The sequence below is a fragment of the Drosophila virilis genome, chromosome 3, assembly GCF_030788295.1.
Source record: "Drosophila virilis strain 15010-1051.87 chromosome 3, Dvir_AGI_RSII-ME, whole genome shotgun sequence".
Classification (NCBI taxonomy): Eukaryota; Metazoa; Arthropoda; class Insecta; order Diptera; family Drosophilidae; genus Drosophila; species Drosophila virilis.
Window position 1 is genome coordinate 1,058,383 of NC_091545.1, and position 17,819 is coordinate 1,076,201.

A 17,819-nucleotide genomic window follows, 5' to 3' on the forward strand; every position below is an offset into this window, starting at 1 on the left:
AGCAATCCTGTCCAGAAATTCCAGCATGTTGAGCAAATGCGGACGACAGCTGTTGCGTGCGAGCTCCGCCTGGCGGCTGCGTTGCTGGCGGCAACTGGGAGGCGTTCGCATGCCTCAGGAGTGTCCCGTCGAGATGACGCACACCTCGCTCGTGATTGAGGCCGAGGCGCGACGCTTCATACACGACTGCCTGCGTCGGGTGGGCGTGCCTTTCGAGAAGCTGCGTTCCATTAGCGACTTTCTGCTCGCGGCGGATTACCGAGGTGTGCACGGCTCGGGCATCAATCGGCTCGAAATGTACCTGAGGGATCTGCAACAGGGCTATGTGGACATCACGGCGGAGCCGGAGATAATCAGCGAAACGGCGGCCACAGCGCATGTGGATGGCAACTGCGCCATGGGCGTCTTTGTGGGCAACTATTGCATGGATCTGGCCGTGGAGAAGGCGCGCAAATTGGGCATCGGTTTCGTGGTGGCCAAGCGTTCGCATCACATCGGCATGGCCGCTTGGTATGCGTTCCGGGCCATGGCCAAGGGCTATATTGGCCTTGTTTTGTCGAATGCGGCGCCCATGTTGATGGCGCCGGGCGCCCAGGTCGCCAGCCTGGGTGCCAATTGCCTGGCCTTTGGCGCAGATGCAACCCATTCACATTTCATGCTGGACATGGCCGTCACGATGAAGGAGATTGGCGCTGTGGAGTGGGCGTACATAAAGAACGAGTTGATACCGAACACTTGGGCGGCGGATGAGTCCGGGCTGCCCACCTGCTTCCCTAGCCTGGCGCTGCGCGCCCAGCGCCTGTATCCGGTGGGCGGGCACAAGGGATACTGCCTGGCGGCCATGATTGATGTGCTGTGCGGCGTTATGTCCGGCGCTAACTATGCGACGCGTGTGCCTCGCTGGTGGTCGGAGTCCCAGATCGGCTGCAATCCCAATCTAGGCCTCGTCATGCTCGCCCTGGATCCGTGCGTGTTTGTGCCGGACTTTCACGAACGTCTCGACGACTTTCGACGCTGCATCGAGACCTCCAGCCCCCTGGATGAGGCCAAGCCCATCCGTATGGCCGGCCAGCCGGAGAAGCAGCACATGTACTACGTGGACGACCTCGGTGCGCTGCCCTTCCCCAACGTTCTGCTGGCCAAGTTCAAACGGATCGCGGATCTCCTGTGCGTCAAGCCGATGGAGTTAGCCTTCGTCTCCAGCAACACACAATATCGCTGCATGTAGATGGCGCTTTACAATTGCATGTAAAAAGACTGGCGCCAGGTGGCGCAGCTTGTGGCAAGCTTTGGTTGCACGCCCAGGTGGCGCCACAACGTATTCGCCCCCAAATTCACAGCGTCATCTATTGAGTTTATTTTTGATAATGCACCAAAGGACAATAATGGGTGTAGTAAATACGTGTAACAGTTGTATAAAGGCGGCGCCACAAAGAATTCGCCCCAAATTCACAGCCTCATCTATAGAGTTTATCTTGTTATGCAACCAAAGGACAATAATGGGAGTAGCGTAAATACGTGTAACAATTGTATAAAGGGATTTAAGAAAACGTGTCTGGATTCAATAATAGGTACAACTTGTGTTTAGGATAACTCGTTAACGGATGGCGCTGTTAAATATTACCACCAAGTGTTGACAAATTCCTGAATAGAAATAACAAGCATTTAAACAACACTGCATATTTATGTTGCTTTTTGAAATTCCAAAATTTAATTTATATAATTGAAAATTATTCTAATGCCTTGAGCTTCTTGCCAGGCGCTGTTGCATGTTTATGTAATAAATAATTTTAAGTTTATGTTAGGCGAACTGTGCCCAAAACTAATTGTACCTATTATAATATATAAATATATATTTATATGTATATATATATATATTAATATATATATACATAAATATAATTATATATATTTATATATTACTGATCAGTATTGATTCTATGTAGATATGTCTGTCTGTCTGTATGCAAACAAATCAGAATTTTTCTGGGTCTTGTTAATCCAAGACGCATTTCCGTTTTCCGATTGCGCTTGAAAATTTAATTGAGTAGAAGATATAGATATAGATATAGATATAGATATAGATATAGATATAGATATAGATATAGATATAGATATAGATATAGATATAGATATCGATAGATAGATATAGATATAGATATAGATATAGATATAGATATAGATATAGATATAGATTTAGATATAGATATAGATATAGATATAGATATAGATATAGATATAGATATAGATATAGATATAGATATAGATATAGATCTAGATATAGAATATAGATATAGATAGATATAGATATAGATATAGATATAGATATAGATATAGATATAGATATAGATATAGATATAGATATAGATATAGATATAGATATAGATATAGATATAGATATAGATATAGATATAGATATAGATATAGATATAGATATAGATATAGATATAGATATAGATATAGATATAGATATAGATATAGATATAGATATAGATATAGATATAGATATAGATATAGATATATATATATAGATATAGATATAGATATAGATATAGATATAGATATAGATATAGATATAGATATAGATATAGATATAGATATAGATACAGATATAAAGCTTATATGTATACTGAACTAAAAGTAAGGTTGCTGGTTCTAATCCCAGTCTCGTGTATAAATGCAGAGACCAGCTGAAGATTCGAACTTTAAATCTTGCTTTTGTTTAAGTAATTGCCATATAACTATATCCTGATATCTTATAAATATATTAAGACAATAATATAAATTGTTGTGGGAAAAGCCAGAAATGGAGAGTGTCATCAGAAGCGAGCATATGCCACATTGCGACTCAGCTGGGTTCCCATCTGGTTTTCTGAACTACTTAAGGTAATTGCTGTAAAAAAATGCAAATTATCTCAAATTGTGCGAATTATGCAGCTGCTGAATGGAGCCTATAAATAGGTTCAAGCAGCGCGCCAGGCACTCTATAGTCGGATGTCATGTCGCGCTTTCTTATTTGGATATTCCCATGGACCTGGCTGCTGCTGATCCTCACGCTGGAGGCGCAGTCGGAGAGCCAGACGCTGGAAGAGTTCCGGCAGCGGTATCTGCAGCCCCTGCTCTCGGCGGGCACCCGCAACTGCACGCTGAATGCGTGCGAGACGTTGCGGATCATTACGCAGCTGCTAATGCTGATCAAGGCGCTGCCCAATGGAACGCTCAGCACGCTGATGGCTGCGGCGCCTGTGGAGACAGCTAAACGCAGGACGAGCGCCGGCAAGGAACCAGCCGGAGAAGTCGGCACCATGTTTAATCCGGCCGAGTTCGATAAGCGAGTACGGCAGATCGAAAGCCGGCTGCGCTCCGTCGAGCAGCCTGTTTGGCATTTGGCCAGCGGCAGCGAGCTCGAGTGGAACCATTGCACGTCCGGTGTCTGTCGCTGCAATCCGGACACCAAGAGCTTCACCTGCTGGAACACGAACCTCAAGACTGTGCCCGTCAGCCAGGTGATACCCATGAATATGGTTGCGATCGATCTCTCCCGCAACGTGCTCTCCACACTGCACAAGGACACGTTCCGTGGGCTGACGCTGCTCAAGGAGCTGGACATATCAAACAATCTGCTCGATTTTCTGCCCTTCGATCTGTTCCGGGATCTGGACAGCCTGTTGCAGCTGTGAGTATCAAGACCCCTTCCATTCGACATTTATTCTAAGAGAGTCCCCCTCTCTCTTTGCAGTCGCATCCAGAACAATCAGCTGGAGGACATTGATGCGCGCACCTTCTGGAAGCTGCGCAATCTGAATCTGCTCGATCTGCACAAGAACGAGATCTCGCTGCTGCCCGAATCGCTTTTCTATCACGCCCAACGCCTAACTGTGATCAATTTGTGCGACAATCAGATCAAGAACTTTCCGCCCAACCTGCTGCGCGATCAGCTGATGCTCGAGGAGCTGGATATGTCGCGCAACCGGATCGAGCAGCTCGTCTCGGGCAGCATGCGATACCAGACCAAGCTCAAGGCCCTCGACTTTGGCTGGAATCAAATTGGTAGGGCTTTGGATATTTTTTTTTTTATCAATCTCAGCTTAAATTAACTGAAACTGCTTTTAGCCAAGATTGAGGACGACTTCTTTGAGGGCCTGAAGAGTCTGCGCACCTTGAATCTGTATAACAATCGCATTAGCTCCATATCGGCCACGACATTCAATAATCTCGTCAACCTGATCACCCTGGACCTCACCATGAATCGCATCAGCCACGTGAGTTGCCTTCTAGGGTATCTTAGACTTGGCTAACATGGATTTAACTCCTTTCTCTCCTTGCAGATCGATGGACAGGCCTTTGCGGAGCTAAAGAACCTAAATGAGCTGCTGCTCGGCCAGAACTCCTTGTCCAGCATACCGGGTGATCTGTTCCTGCGGGTCGGCGCACTCACCCGACTGACGCTCTTCTCGAATAACCTGACCACGCTGGAGGCCAACGACTTTAAGGGCCTCGACAGCCTCAAAATCCTGATGCTCAACAACAACATACTCAAGCACTTCGATGCGCGCGCCTTCGAGCCGCTCACCCAGCTGGAGAAACTGTGAGTTGATGGAACTTTTCCCAAGCCAAACTTTTCCCTACTTTCTGCATAATTTCCCCATTAGCCGCATCGACTCCAACAAGCTGATGTATCTGCCGCATGGAGCTTTGCACGGGCTGAACCAACTGGTCGCCGTCAAACTGGACAAGAATCCCTGGCACTGCGACTGCCGGGCCTTGTATTTGGCGCGCTGGATTCGGGAATTTGTGGTGAAGCTCTGGGATGGCCAGCAGCCGATGTGCCGCGGCCCGGGAGATCTGGGCGGGCACGAGGTGGGCCTGCTGCGGTATGACGATCTCTGCGATGGGCAATGGGCGAGCATGTTGTCGCTGTCGCCGCGGCTTCCGGTGCGCACACATCGCATTTCCACACCGATGAACTATACCGACTATTTCAATTTGTACTTGAAGCATATATATAATTCCACCACGGACGAGCAGCTCAAGGAGGCGGAGATAACCAGCGTGGCCATTAAGAAGGTTCACGTGGATTAAATGCGCCCGACAAATAACTGCAAAAGTAAAGAAATCCTATAGTTAGTTAGTTAATAATGCCAGGGCTGCAATACGATTCGAACCAGCTTCCTGCTTTGGAATTCCAATTTTCACACATGGTACCTGTTTTTTTTTAGAGGTTCAGTTCACAGCTTTCTTTCCCTAGTCTTCAAGCCAGATTTGGGTTCAAGCCTTTATTAAGTCTCTCTCAAAAGTATGTTATTTTGCTCCAAAACATTTTCCAAGCTGTGGTTCGGTAACTGATTTCGTTGAAGGTTCGTTTCGCAGTTGGAATTCCGAGCTCAAAGCAGTTCGGCTCAAACCCAGTCTTGCAGCCCTGTTTAATACCCTCCATTTCCATCAAATATGAATATATATGTTCTTGTTCAATATCAATATTTGATTTATATGGCCATGTCCGATACTCTGTCTGCTGGTTTCTTGCAAACGATTTACTTAGCCTTAAACCTTTCTAGAAAAAAAACTGTACATAGATTTCTTTTATTTTTGCAGTTGCCCGTTTCGAATATATCTGTCATAGGACCTTTCGGAATTGTTAAAAGAAACTTTTTTATGCTCCAAAAATTAAAACCAACATCTCATCTACATCGGATCACCATATCATCCATCATCCACAACCCATAGGAAATATATGAAAAACTGTTTTTTATTTATCTCAACAAAATTCGCCAACTCGACAAACTTCTCACATAACTCATCAAATTGAACAACTATATCCATATTGCTCCATCAGGAATAATTCGGCTGAAGGTTGGAAAATTTGAGTTATTTGTGTAAGTATCGAACATTTTTTCACCATGAAATACTATATATCGTGTGGGAGTATATATATATATTTTTTAGCATCAGTTCGGTGTCTAAATAGCTTTTAAAGAACTTTATTTTCACGAGGATTGGATTTTTGTCCATGGTTTACCCTCTAAAATAATTCGGCATTTACATTTTTTGCTTGAAATTCATGTCTTACCCCTCGGATTCGTTTCTAGGCATGGGTCAAAATTGAACATTTTCATAGCTCAGTCAAAACTCAACCGCTTTGCATGAGGATTGGCTTTTTATTCATGGTTAACCTCTATACATATAAATGTATATTCAAGCTTCACACATACACCCAATTTCCCAAGCCTATCCTCTTTCCACATAATCTCGTATTCAAGGGTATCTCAGTTGTCGGCTGTCTGAAGTTAGCTCTAGTCTGGTTCCTCGCATTCCTTCCCTACATGTATATATACATATATATGTATATGCACATGGATATGGTTAATTCTCGCAGACATAACTGTAACCAGTTCTTGGCCTGGTAACTGCTTTGGCTGCCTCTTAAATTTGAGCCCTAATTGTTGTTGTTTTCTCTGTCGGCTGCCACTTTCTGCTCGCTTTTCTATTAATTCTCGACCGCATAAGCAAATACCTTTATGGATACCTGAATGTGCTTCAAAGGAACTGCATTCACTTCGTGTGATACGGACGAACCACGTCCCCAGTTCCCGCTTCCTTTCTCATTCTCGCTTCGTGCACAAATTACTGCCGTGTCTCGCGTGCCCGGTTTTTTTTTTTTGCCCATGTGTCTACGTCTAGGACAAGCTTTTTACCCAACCAATTTATAGCTTCCGCCGTTGCAGCGCCCTCTCCCCCACAATCTGTGTCTTCCTTGGTTTCACCTGGCTGGATGCTAGTTTTTGCCCGTTGTCCTTGCAATTTCCATGTGTTGACATTGCCCGCGCTCTCTATTTTTACATTTTTCCCCATTCACTTTCCCCGCTTTTCTACGTACTGGGATCCGACCCCCGCCTTCTCCGAGCCGTCACCGTTTCCTGTAGCCCGTTTCGTGTGCTTGTCGCCGTCTATCGCTATCCCTTCCGATGTGGGCGTGACTGTGGAGGCGGTCGCATGCAGACAACAAATGCATTTTATGCTAAATTTGCAAGGCAAATATTAAAAATTGAATGCCGCCATTGTTGTTGAGCCGCGCTCGTTGTTGCTGCCTTTAAAATACCCTGTACACATTACAAATGTGGGGTATATTGCTTGTGTGCATATATCCGAATGCCTAAAATCAAACATTAAGAAATTCGACTATAATTTACTGAAAACAAATTCTAAAAACGATTCTCAAAGTAAAAAATAGGTGAGAAAAGTAGAGAACTTTAAAAAAAATAATTGGATTTTTTAAAGTATGGAGCAACTTTCTAAAATATAAAACAATATTCAAAATATTTTATGAAACGTAAAAAATATTGTGTGATAGTAGAGATTATTTTCTTTAAATGCAAACAAATCTTTTTTAATGAAAAAAATACCCAATTCAGAAAATTGTCCTCTTTTGAAAAACTATTCTCCGCAAATTAGAAAGTGTCTCTCTCAAGTTCTTATATCTTATATACTTTATTATAATTAATCAAATCGATAATTGAACAGTTCGTAAAACCAAAATCGATATTCATTAATTCAACTTTGACTTTTAAACCAACTTTAAGTTTATAACAGTTAGTTTGGCTGTCTTAAAGTTTTACAGAAATTGATTATAAGAGCTACTTTGACTCTTCTATAATACAGGGGTTGATTAGAAGAGATATAATTTATTACAATAGTTATGTTGGCTCTTGTATAAGAGATAATATAAGAGTTAGCTTGACTCTCGTATAAGATTTATTTCAAGAGTTATATTGGCATATTGACTCATTTACTTTACATAAATTTCAAGAGAATATTTAACTCTTTGGATAGTTCTCCAAGTTGTAGTAGTTGTCAAAATTTCTATATTCTATCTTCAAGAATATATCTAAACTTTTATTTAGTTGCTTGAAGGGTATCCCAAAGTCGCGCAGCTCACAACCAGCTGCTGTGGCTGCTGTCTATACTGAGCCTGCGGGCGCTGATTGCCTTAAAAGTGTCTCTGCTTTGTGTACCTCAAATGGATGGTGGCTACGGAAAGGGGTGTTTGGAAAGGGGGGGCTGTAAACTGTCAACCCTTTTCCTGCAACAGACCCGTCGTGCATAATATACAATACACAATATATATAGTACAATATGTAATCATATTTTTTTAAACGCATCTCACACGCCTCTTAGCTGATGGGTTTTGGAATGGGGTGAGGGTTGGGGACTGGGCACTGGGTGTGAATCTTTGCTATCAGCCGCATCTGTCTGGGGCCTGCGTCTTATCGTTGTTTTGCTTAGAGCGGAAGTAAAAGGATTTGAATTGCCAGCCTTTGCCCTTCAAAGCCGGCTAACAAAACAAACTACCCCTGCTCCTGGGCCTAATGTATGTAAATTCCTTTAAGTTGCAAATCCTTTGGCAGCTAAGCAAACAATATTATTTTCGAACAACTGAAAGAAAAAAGTGGTGAAAAGCTGCTCGAAAGCTTAGTCGAGTCGCAAACCTAAGCAACTGTCTGCCAGCCGCTGCGTGGCAAAGTGGCGCAGCTGTGCAGGGCTGCCACTCATTTAGCCGCTGCGTGGCAAAGTGGCGCCACTCATTCAACTGCGAGTTGCACTCAAAGCCGGCCACTCAATTTACTCTTGAGCTTTTTGCAACGCACTCGACTCAGTGCTCAAGCGCGCGCTTTAGTCAGCAGCCGCGCTCTGCGGCCGTCGCTCGGCCGACGCTCGGCTGCGCTCGGCCGACGCTCAGCAGCCGAAGCTATTGACACACTGAACTCGGCAATGGCCACGATGACAGACGTCGGCGTCGCTGTTGGCGTCGCTGCCAGCAGCAGCTGTTGTTGCTGTTGTTGCTGTTGTTGTTATTGTTGTTGCAGCTGCCGAATGTTGGTCAAAAATTTGTGATTTATTTGAAAATTCGAAATAATTTGGTTTTTATTGCGTGCGCCCAAATTAATGCAAATTTCATGCAGCTCCCACGCAGCAGCAGCAGCAGCTCTCGCAGAGCATCCAAAGGAGCTGCTGCTGCGCCGGCTGTAGAGTCCTTTGCCCAATGTCCGTGCCCGTGCCTGACCTAAGGCAATGCCGGGCGAGGATAGGCGTCAGGCTCAGGCAAATTCACTTAGACGTTGCCGCGGCGTTAGCCTTTTCTTTTTCCCCCTTTTTTTTTTTGCCACACTCACGTACACTCAGCGAAAATGGGCAGCACATTTACGCAAGTAATACAAAATTTGTGCCTTATCAACTGCTCGAAATATAAATTTCATACCACAAAGTTCGATGGGTTGAAAGTTAAGTTCCTTATGAAAAAAACTTTTCTCTTTTTCAAGTTATCTCAACAAAATTTGACCTATGCGAGTTGTATCTGAGTTATATCTGAGCAAAGTCTTCCCCATATCTGACTACTATATCTTTAGGTTCTATAGGAGGAAGAGCTAGTAAATAATGTTATATATAGGAATTTGATTCGGCTTTCTTGACGAGACTCAACAGTTACGCGTCTTGAATATCTCCTGAAAATGTAAACTTTTTCTTACAGGTTTCCTTCTTGTTCATATTAGATTTATGATTCAAGAGAAGGTTGTCAAAGTTTATAAATGTACCGTTTCCATGTTCAAAATGTACCTCATTTTATGTAAAAGTCCTTTTTTAAATTCGGGTCCTTCTTGGTTTTCCAGATTCTTTATTCATGTGAAGCTTATAGATGTTGATCAATGAAGCATTTGCAAATTCAAAATGTACTTCGTGTTATTTTATATATATGATGTATATGTAGAACTTTGTGTTATCTTCTGGCATATTTGCAAGCCCGTAAGCCCTCTCTCTTCCAGGTTTCCTCAGATTTTGTATTAATGTGAAGATTATCAAGTTTGATAAATGAATAATTTCCTAACTCAAAATAAGCTCTAATTTTTCGCAGAGTGTACAGGGTATATATATATAGACACACAAACACAAACACACGAATATATATTTTTGTATGCATATATATTTAGCACATGCTGCCAAAGGGCGTAGAGTTTCTGCGAGTTGAGCTCTGTATGTGTGTGTGTGTGTATGTGTGTGTGTACGAGAGTGTAAGTGTGTGCGTGTGTGTGTGTGCATCTTTTTGGCTGGCACTTTGGAGCTGCTACAACGCATAAAAATGCGAGTGTTTGCTTGTCCCTGTGAATATTTGTAAGCGAGTGTGCGAATGTGTGTCTCTCTGTGTGTGTGTATGTGTGTGGGTGTGTGGGTGTATGCAGTTGGTTTTTGTGGCCACGCGTCCATTCACTTGCCGCTTCTGCTCCCTGCTCCTGCTCCTGTTTCTGCTACTACTGGCTGACTGGCTGGCAAACGTGGCGTATACTTAATTCGGTTTATGCTCGAACGTGTCGCACATTATTCTTATGACGCGGCTCTGTCGACTGTTTCCACGATGTGTGAAATATGCTGAATGTGTGTGCGTAGTAATGCTGATTAGACACACACACAACACACACACACACACACACACCAGCACACGCACATACACCCACACATACAATTAAAGAAGCCTCAGTTGACAGGGAAAAACAATTAAAATTTTGCTGCAATTTGTTTGATTTTCTCCACAGCGAAATGAAAATGCAAATGATGAACATCAAAATGGAAATCTAAATGAAAATGAAAACTAAAATGAAAATCCAAAGTCTGCCCATTGACCTTATTGAGCACTCGGACGGAGCATAACGGCAATGGAAGAAACAGAAAGGAAAAAAAAAAAAACGGACAAAAGCCACCAGGGCTGGCAAAAGAAATTAAACAAAGCGCCGCTTGCTTTTGAGTAGCAACAAATACGCAGGTAAGTCCGTTTATTCTTTTCTATATTTATATATATGCAAATTTTATATTGAAATGGAATTGATTAGCCGGCAGTGCCGGCCTTGTTCCCAATTTCTAAACATTTCTAAGCATATTTTACATCTACAAATGTTAAGACCGTGAAAAGTGCAGCTATCTATGGCTCAAACTATTTAATTATAAGTCACTTAATCAACTAATAAATTAGTGAGCAGCTTCATATAAAGCCTACGATTGATACTGGCTTGATCAGTGCATCAATCAATCACTCAGTCAAAATGGAAATCTAAATGGAAATCTAAATGAAAATGAAAATTTCAAGTCTGAGCATAGCGGCAAAGGAAAAGAAAACAGAAACAAAAATTAAAAAACGAAATCAAGCAACAAGGAATGGAAAATAAACTTAACAATTGCTCTTGAGCAGAAACAAATACGCAGGTAAGTCCGTTTATTCCTTTTAATATTTTTATATATGCAAATTTTATATTGAAATGGAATTTATTACCCGGCTTGGCCGGGTTTGTTCCTTCTTTCTCATTATACGAAAACATGTATAACATCTCCAAATGTTAAGATTTCGAAAATGATGCTACCTATATCTTAAGATTAAACCTATTTAATTATAAGTCACTTAATCAATCGATAAATTAGTCAAAAGTTCACCTAAAGCTAATCAGTGCATCAATCAGTCGCATAATCAATCAATCAATCAATCTGACTCTGATCAAGTATCGGTCAGTCAAAATGAAAATCTAAAGGAAAATGAAAATCTCAAAGTCGGAGCAATGGAAAAAGCAGAAATATATATTTAAAACAAACAAACACAAGGAATAATTGCTGGAAAATGAAATAAACAAAACGCCGCGTTCTCTCGAACAACAACGAATACGCAGGTAAGTCCATTTATTTCTTTAAATAAGTATTATATCATATATGCCAATTCCTCCCAATTTTCTGACTTTATGCAAATCATAACCATTACTTTTTATTTGAAGATATAAATTTTTTTTTTTTTCTGACATAACAATTTTCATAATAATTTTAAAAATGGGTTACGAATGCATCTTTCATATCTAAAAACTACTTAATTTTAAGTACATTAATCAATTAATAAATTAGTGAGCAGCTGCATCTAAAGTTTACGGTTGATATCGACTTTATCAGTTCCTCAACCAGTCGCTTAATCAATCAATCAATCAATCAATGACTGTGACCGCGTATCAATCAGTCAATCAAAATGGATATCTAAATGAATATAAAAACTGAAATGAAAATCAAAAGTCTGCGCATAACGGCAATGGAACAAACAGAAATAAAAAAATCGAATCAAAAAACCAGGGATGGAAAAAATAAACTAAACAAAGCGACGCTTGCTTTTGAGCAGCAACAAATACGCAGGTAAGTCCGTTTATTTCGTTAACTATTATTATACTTGCCAATTACATGTCAAAAATTTATATTGGTATGGAAATTATTAGCCGGCTGTGCCGGCTTTGTTCCCTTTTTCTAATAATAATATATAAACATATGTTACATCTACAAATGTTAATCCTGTGATAAATACAGCTATCTATATGTTATGGCTCAAACTATTTAATTATAAGTCACTTAATCAATTGATAATCTCAAGCCTACGGCTGAAGCCGGTTTAATTAGTGCATCAGTCAGTCGCTTAATCAATCAATCACTCAGCCAGACCGACTGTAATCACATATAAGTCAATCAATTAAAATGGAAATCTAAATGAAAATCAAAACTTCACTGAAAATGACCATAACGGAAAAGGAGGAAGCAAAAATATAAAAAAATATGTGTCCAACAAGCCACCAGGGCTGGAAAAAATAAAAACTAAACAACAAGCACCGCAAGAGCAACAACAAATACGTGGGTAAGTGCGTTTATTTCTTTTAATATTATATTACATTATCATTTGCAATTGATTTATATTGAAATTGAATTTATTTCCTGGCTGCGCCAGGCTGAAGCATCTTCTTTTCATCTTAACATTTTCTCCCATCTTTTGATTTTATATAATCTGTGCAAAACATTATCATTAATTTTTATTAAGAGCTTGATATTATTTTATATAATGTTGAAATTTCTCTTATACAAACACGGTAAAGGAACCATCAGTCAGTCAATCAGTCCGTCTATCAGTCTGTTTCTCGTCCGTCTGTCTGTCTTGTATGTGTATTGTCTGCCTATCTGTATCGCCTGTCTATCTGTCTGTCTATCAATCAGTTCATCAATCAGTCAATCAACTACTAAAAATACAAGTATAAATACATAGATATTCCAAGTGCATGGTAAATTTCATTTTGAATGAATCTGTACATAATTCAGTCAGACTGACCGTGATCAGGAATCAGTCAGTCTATCAGTTAGTCAATTAGTGATTCTCAAAGTTGTTCAATCAGTTACTCTCTCCGTCACGAGAAACACCTTATTATAATTGCATAAAGTTATTCCAAGTGTAGGATAAATATCATTTGGAATGCGTCTGTACATCAATCAGTCTTACTGCCTGTGATCAGTCCGCCAATCAAAATGGAAATCTAAATGAAAATAAAAATTTAAATGAAACTCCCAAAGTCGGAGCACAATGAAAATGGAAGAAGCGGAAATATATATAAAAAATGGAAAAAAGCCACCAGGGCTGGAAAAAGAAACTAAACAAAGCACCACAAGAGCAGCAGCAAATACTCCGGTAAGTCCATTTATTTCTTTATATATTATCTACTATATATGACAATTGTATGACAAATACTATTATTTCTTTATATATTATCTAGTATATATGACAATTGTATGACATATATTATATTGAAATGGAAATTATTACCCGGCTGAAACATTTTTTTCACATTTTAAGATCTATTACCATCATCACTTATCACTTAATGTTTTAAATTGATTTGTTTTTATATCATGTTGACCTTTTCCTTTGCAAACACGGTAAATCGCATTTTGAAAGTGTCTGTACATCAATCACTTAATTGACGGTCAAATAGACTGTTTTATTCAATGATATTCGGGAATCAGCTAGTCAGTCAATCAGTCCGTCTATCAGTCAGTCAATCAGTCCGACTATCAGTCTGTTTCTCGTCCGTCTATCTGTCTCATCTGTCTGTCTACCAATCAGTCCATCAATCAGTCAATTAACTTCTAAAAGTACAAGTATATATTGATAGATATTCTAAGTAAGCAAAAGTACATGCTAAATTTCATTTTGAATGAATCTGTACATAATTCAGTCAGACTGACCGTGATCAGGAATCAGTCAGTCTATCAGTTAGTCAATCAGTGATTCTCAAAGTTGTTCAATCAGTTACTCTCTCCGTCACGAGAAACACCTTATTATAATTGCATAAAGTTATTCCAAGTGTAGGATAAATAACATTTGGAATGCGTCTGTACATCAATCAGTCAGATTGACTGCGATCACGAATCAATCAGCCAAACAAAATGGAAATCTAAATGAATATTTAAACTAAATGAAAATCTCAAAGTTGGAGTATAACGGCAATGGAAGAACATAAACATAAAAACAAAAAGGATACAAGCCACCAGGGCTGTAAAAAAAACTAAATAAAGCACCGCAAGAGCAGGAATAAATACGTCGGTAAGTCCGTTTATTTCTTTAATTATTATCTATCATATATGCCAATTGCATGTCAAATATTATATTGAAATGGAATTTATTACCCGGCTGCGCCCAGCTGAAGCATCTTCTTTTCATCTTAACATTCTCTTTCATCTTTTGAATTTATATAATCTGTGCAAAACATTACCATTACTTTTTATTTAGTGCTTGATATTATTTTATATAATGTTTCTCTTATACAAATCAGCCAGTCAGTCAATCAGTCCGTCTATCAGTCTGTTTCTCGTCCGTATGTCTGTGTCGTATGTCTCTCGTCTTACTATCTGTCGCCCCTGTCTATCTGTTTGCTTATTAATTTATCCATCAATCACTTAAACATAAGCATGTTTGTGTATAGATATCCCGAGTGCATGGTAAATTAGATTATGAATAAATCTGTACATCAGTTAGTCAACTGACCGTGGTCATAATTCAGTCAGTCCGTCAGTCAGTCTCAAAGTTAGTCAATCAGGTATTCTCTTGGACAGGAGAAACACTTTAATATATGTGCATAAAGTTATCCCAAGTGTAGGATTAATTTAATTTGGAAAGTGCCTGTACATCAATGCATCAATCAAGTCGAGTCTGACTGATCACGAATCAGTCAATCAATCAAATTGAAATCTAAATGAAAATGAAAACTTAAAGTCGGAGCAAAACGCCTATGGAAAAAGCAGAAAGAAATAACGGATACAAGCAACCAGGGAAGGCAAAGGAAATTACACAAATCGCCGCAAGAGCAGCAATAAATACGTAGGTAAGTCCGTTTAATTCTTTATATATTATCATATATGCCAATTATATGTCAAATATTTATATCGAAATGAATCCTTTTTCCATTTATTTTAAGATATATTTTATTCCATTTTATGACTTTATATAATCTGTGCAAAGCATATACAATTGATGCAATTTTCTCATACGAACTTTACATCAAATTTTCCACCTAGGAATGATAATCTGAAAAACAGCACAATTTCGCATAAATGTTTCTTACTTACTTTCCATCTGAGTGGGAGGAAATTTCCCTATTAACCAAATGTTTATACCTTGAAAAATGCAAACATTCTATATCTTGTGGTTTGAGCTATATAACAATCATTCACTTCAATCAGTGAAAATAATTATGACAACAAATCAGTCAGCCAGTCAGTCGGTCAATCACTCAATCACTCAAACACTTTAATATATTTGCATATAGTTCTAAGTGCACGATAAGTTTAATTTGGAAAGCGTCTTGTGGCGTTCACTTTAATCGAATCACATCTTTAGCCCGAGTTCCTTCCGGTTGGGTAACCCAGCGAAGGGGCGACGGCTGGGTCGGGTTCGTCCCATTGTTGGGACCTTTTGGAGCGGACACCGTTTGCGGCTTTCATAATTTTTACGACCTATTTCGTGGGAAAACTGTGTCGCCGGCTTTTTGGCCAGGTGCGGAGCGAAGGTGGGCCAAGCAACAAAAGTGGAAGTTTTAATTTCAATTTTTTATTGCACGAAATGGGCTGGAGCCACCATTTCGCCGCAAGTTTTTTTGCGCAGCTTTAAATGCTGCAATGAAAATGTTTCTCGACTCTCAACTGCCGACTCTCGGTAATCTCCTGGCCCTGTTTTTGTCCCTGTCCACGGGCAACATTTATTGGCTTGGCGACAAATTTTTATTGCCCAGTTTTAGTTTTGGTCTGCGGCTACGGCTGCATATGGCGCTGATTTCTTGTCACCAACTGCCTGCCCGTACGGCGTCTCGTCTCGGCTCTCCACTTGGACAAAAGTTTTCGCCATGCTCAGACTGCGGGTCTAATCACATTGCCAGGCGATGTGGCCAACCTTCGGGTTACGTGATGCATTTTTACAAGACCCCGGCCACGGAGTCAGTCAGACACGGGCTCTGGCTATATAGTTCGACTCGCCTGACTGCTCACAATTTGACTTTTGATGTGGGTATCTGTGATTGTCTGTATGCGCGTGTGTGTGTGTAAGCTAGTGTGTAATTTTTTGGCACGCCCCGTGGGCACAATGGGCTGCTGGGAAACTTTGTGCTTCAAAAGTGATTTAATATTGATAAAGAATAGAATTTGTTCAGAAAATAATTTTGAAGATATTTTCGAATGTGGATAATCGGCTGATAAAATGTTAAAGGGTATATAAGTTGTGTGCAAAGGACAGAAGGAAAGAAGCCTGCGAATCGAGTCTTTGCACAGAAGGAACTTTTTTTAAAGTCGCTCATTCAATGATTGAAAAACCTCTTTTCAAACTGTTTTCACATTAAGCTGCGAACAGATTTGAACCAGCAACCTTTAATTTATTATGAGAATTATGGATTTGAACTGGGGATCTTCGGCTTGTCGGTTCGACGCTTAGAAACTCAATAACTGATTTCGTTGAAGGTTTAACTCTTATTAAAACATAAATTAGCATTCACGATTTGAGCTGGCGACTTGCTGCTTTTTAGTTCGACGCTCATATTTAAATAAAAATTGAAATTCATAGTTAGAATCGTTTGGATTAAGCCCCGGCTAGCAGCTACACACATCTATTTTCTATCTATCTACATTTAAGCCGATTTCATTTTCAATTTCAATCGATTCTTGGCCATTCTTGGTCCATTGTGCCTCGGATTCGCTTGGCGCATTCGACATGTCAGAATTTGTGGATATTCTGTTTAAATACCGTAATGAAGTCTGCTTATACAATATAATGTACCGTGTTTGTGCTACGTGCCTTGGTTATGTTATTGCACGCTAAAACCCAGCTTCCGCTCAGCATCCGCCAACGGCGTCGAAGCGAGGGGGGCTGACAGGGGGTTGGGGTGGAGGGGGGGCCAAATCTGCCGGCTCTGGTTGTGTTTTTATTTGTGTGCCGGCAAATCTTAAACTTGTTTTACTGCTCGTTAGTGTTAGTCGCGCACTTGGAGCATGGGGGAGGGACGGGAAGTGATGGGGTTGATGTAGGGGATATTGCCAGCATGACACCCTATTGTTATAACACGTACCACGACCCAGTCAGGATGAGGCTGAGCCCGGTTTGGGGTTAAATGGAGTTGGAGATGGAGACTGACAGCGAGACGCCGGCTGTTGAAGTCTGTGTTTGGCAACCAGGCACTGGAGTACACTAAAACTAGTCGAGCTCTGCGCCAAGGATGGGGACTGTTTGTGTGTGTGTGTGTGTGTGTGTCTGTGTGTGTTTATGCGTGTGCCAAGGTGCATGCTAAGTGCCACATCCTGGCAGAGGATAATGCGGAGTGGGTCAGGATGGGGCAGCTCTCCAGCTCTAGCCTCTATCGCTTGGCTCTGCTGGTAAATGTTTGTCCAGCATAATTGCGCTCAGCATGCACTTTTCCCCGCCCCCTGCCTCTATTCTCTCCCCTCCACAG

General features: G+C 40.7%; 2 protein-coding genes across 3 annotated transcripts; both read left to right on the forward strand.

Annotated features, from left to right (window-relative positions):
* The first annotated feature begins 24 nt into the window (after positions 1 to 24).
* Positions 25 to 1,682, forward strand: LOC6636550 (uncharacterized oxidoreductase YjmC). Its single transcript, XM_002060018.4, has one exon. The coding sequence runs from the start codon at positions 26 to 28 to the stop codon at positions 1,226 to 1,228; it is 1,203 nt and encodes a 400-aa protein (XP_002060054.1). The 5' UTR covers position 25; the 3' UTR covers positions 1,229 to 1,682.
* Positions 1,683 to 2,700: 1,018 nt separating this feature from the next.
* LOC6636549 (leucine-rich repeat-containing protein 15) lies at positions 2,701 to 5,751 on the forward strand. 2 transcript variants are annotated; one of them, XM_015168335.3, is made up of 7 exons: positions 2,701 to 3,676; positions 3,740 to 4,050; positions 4,114 to 4,262; positions 4,329 to 4,588; positions 4,653 to 4,935; positions 4,999 to 5,107; positions 5,596 to 5,751. In XM_015168335.3, exons 1-6 carry the CDS (start codon positions 3,000 to 3,002, stop codon positions 5,080 to 5,082), a joined length of 1,764 nt encoding a protein of 587 aa, XP_015023821.1. In that variant the 5' UTR covers positions 2,701 to 2,999; the 3' UTR covers positions 5,083 to 5,107; positions 5,596 to 5,751. The 2 variants fall into 2 exon arrangements, with proteins under 2 accessions (XP_015023821.1, XP_015023820.1); XM_015168334.3 differs by having other exon boundaries at positions 2,703 to 3,676; positions 4,653 to 5,107.
* Positions 5,752 to 17,819: the final 12,068 nt, after the last annotated feature.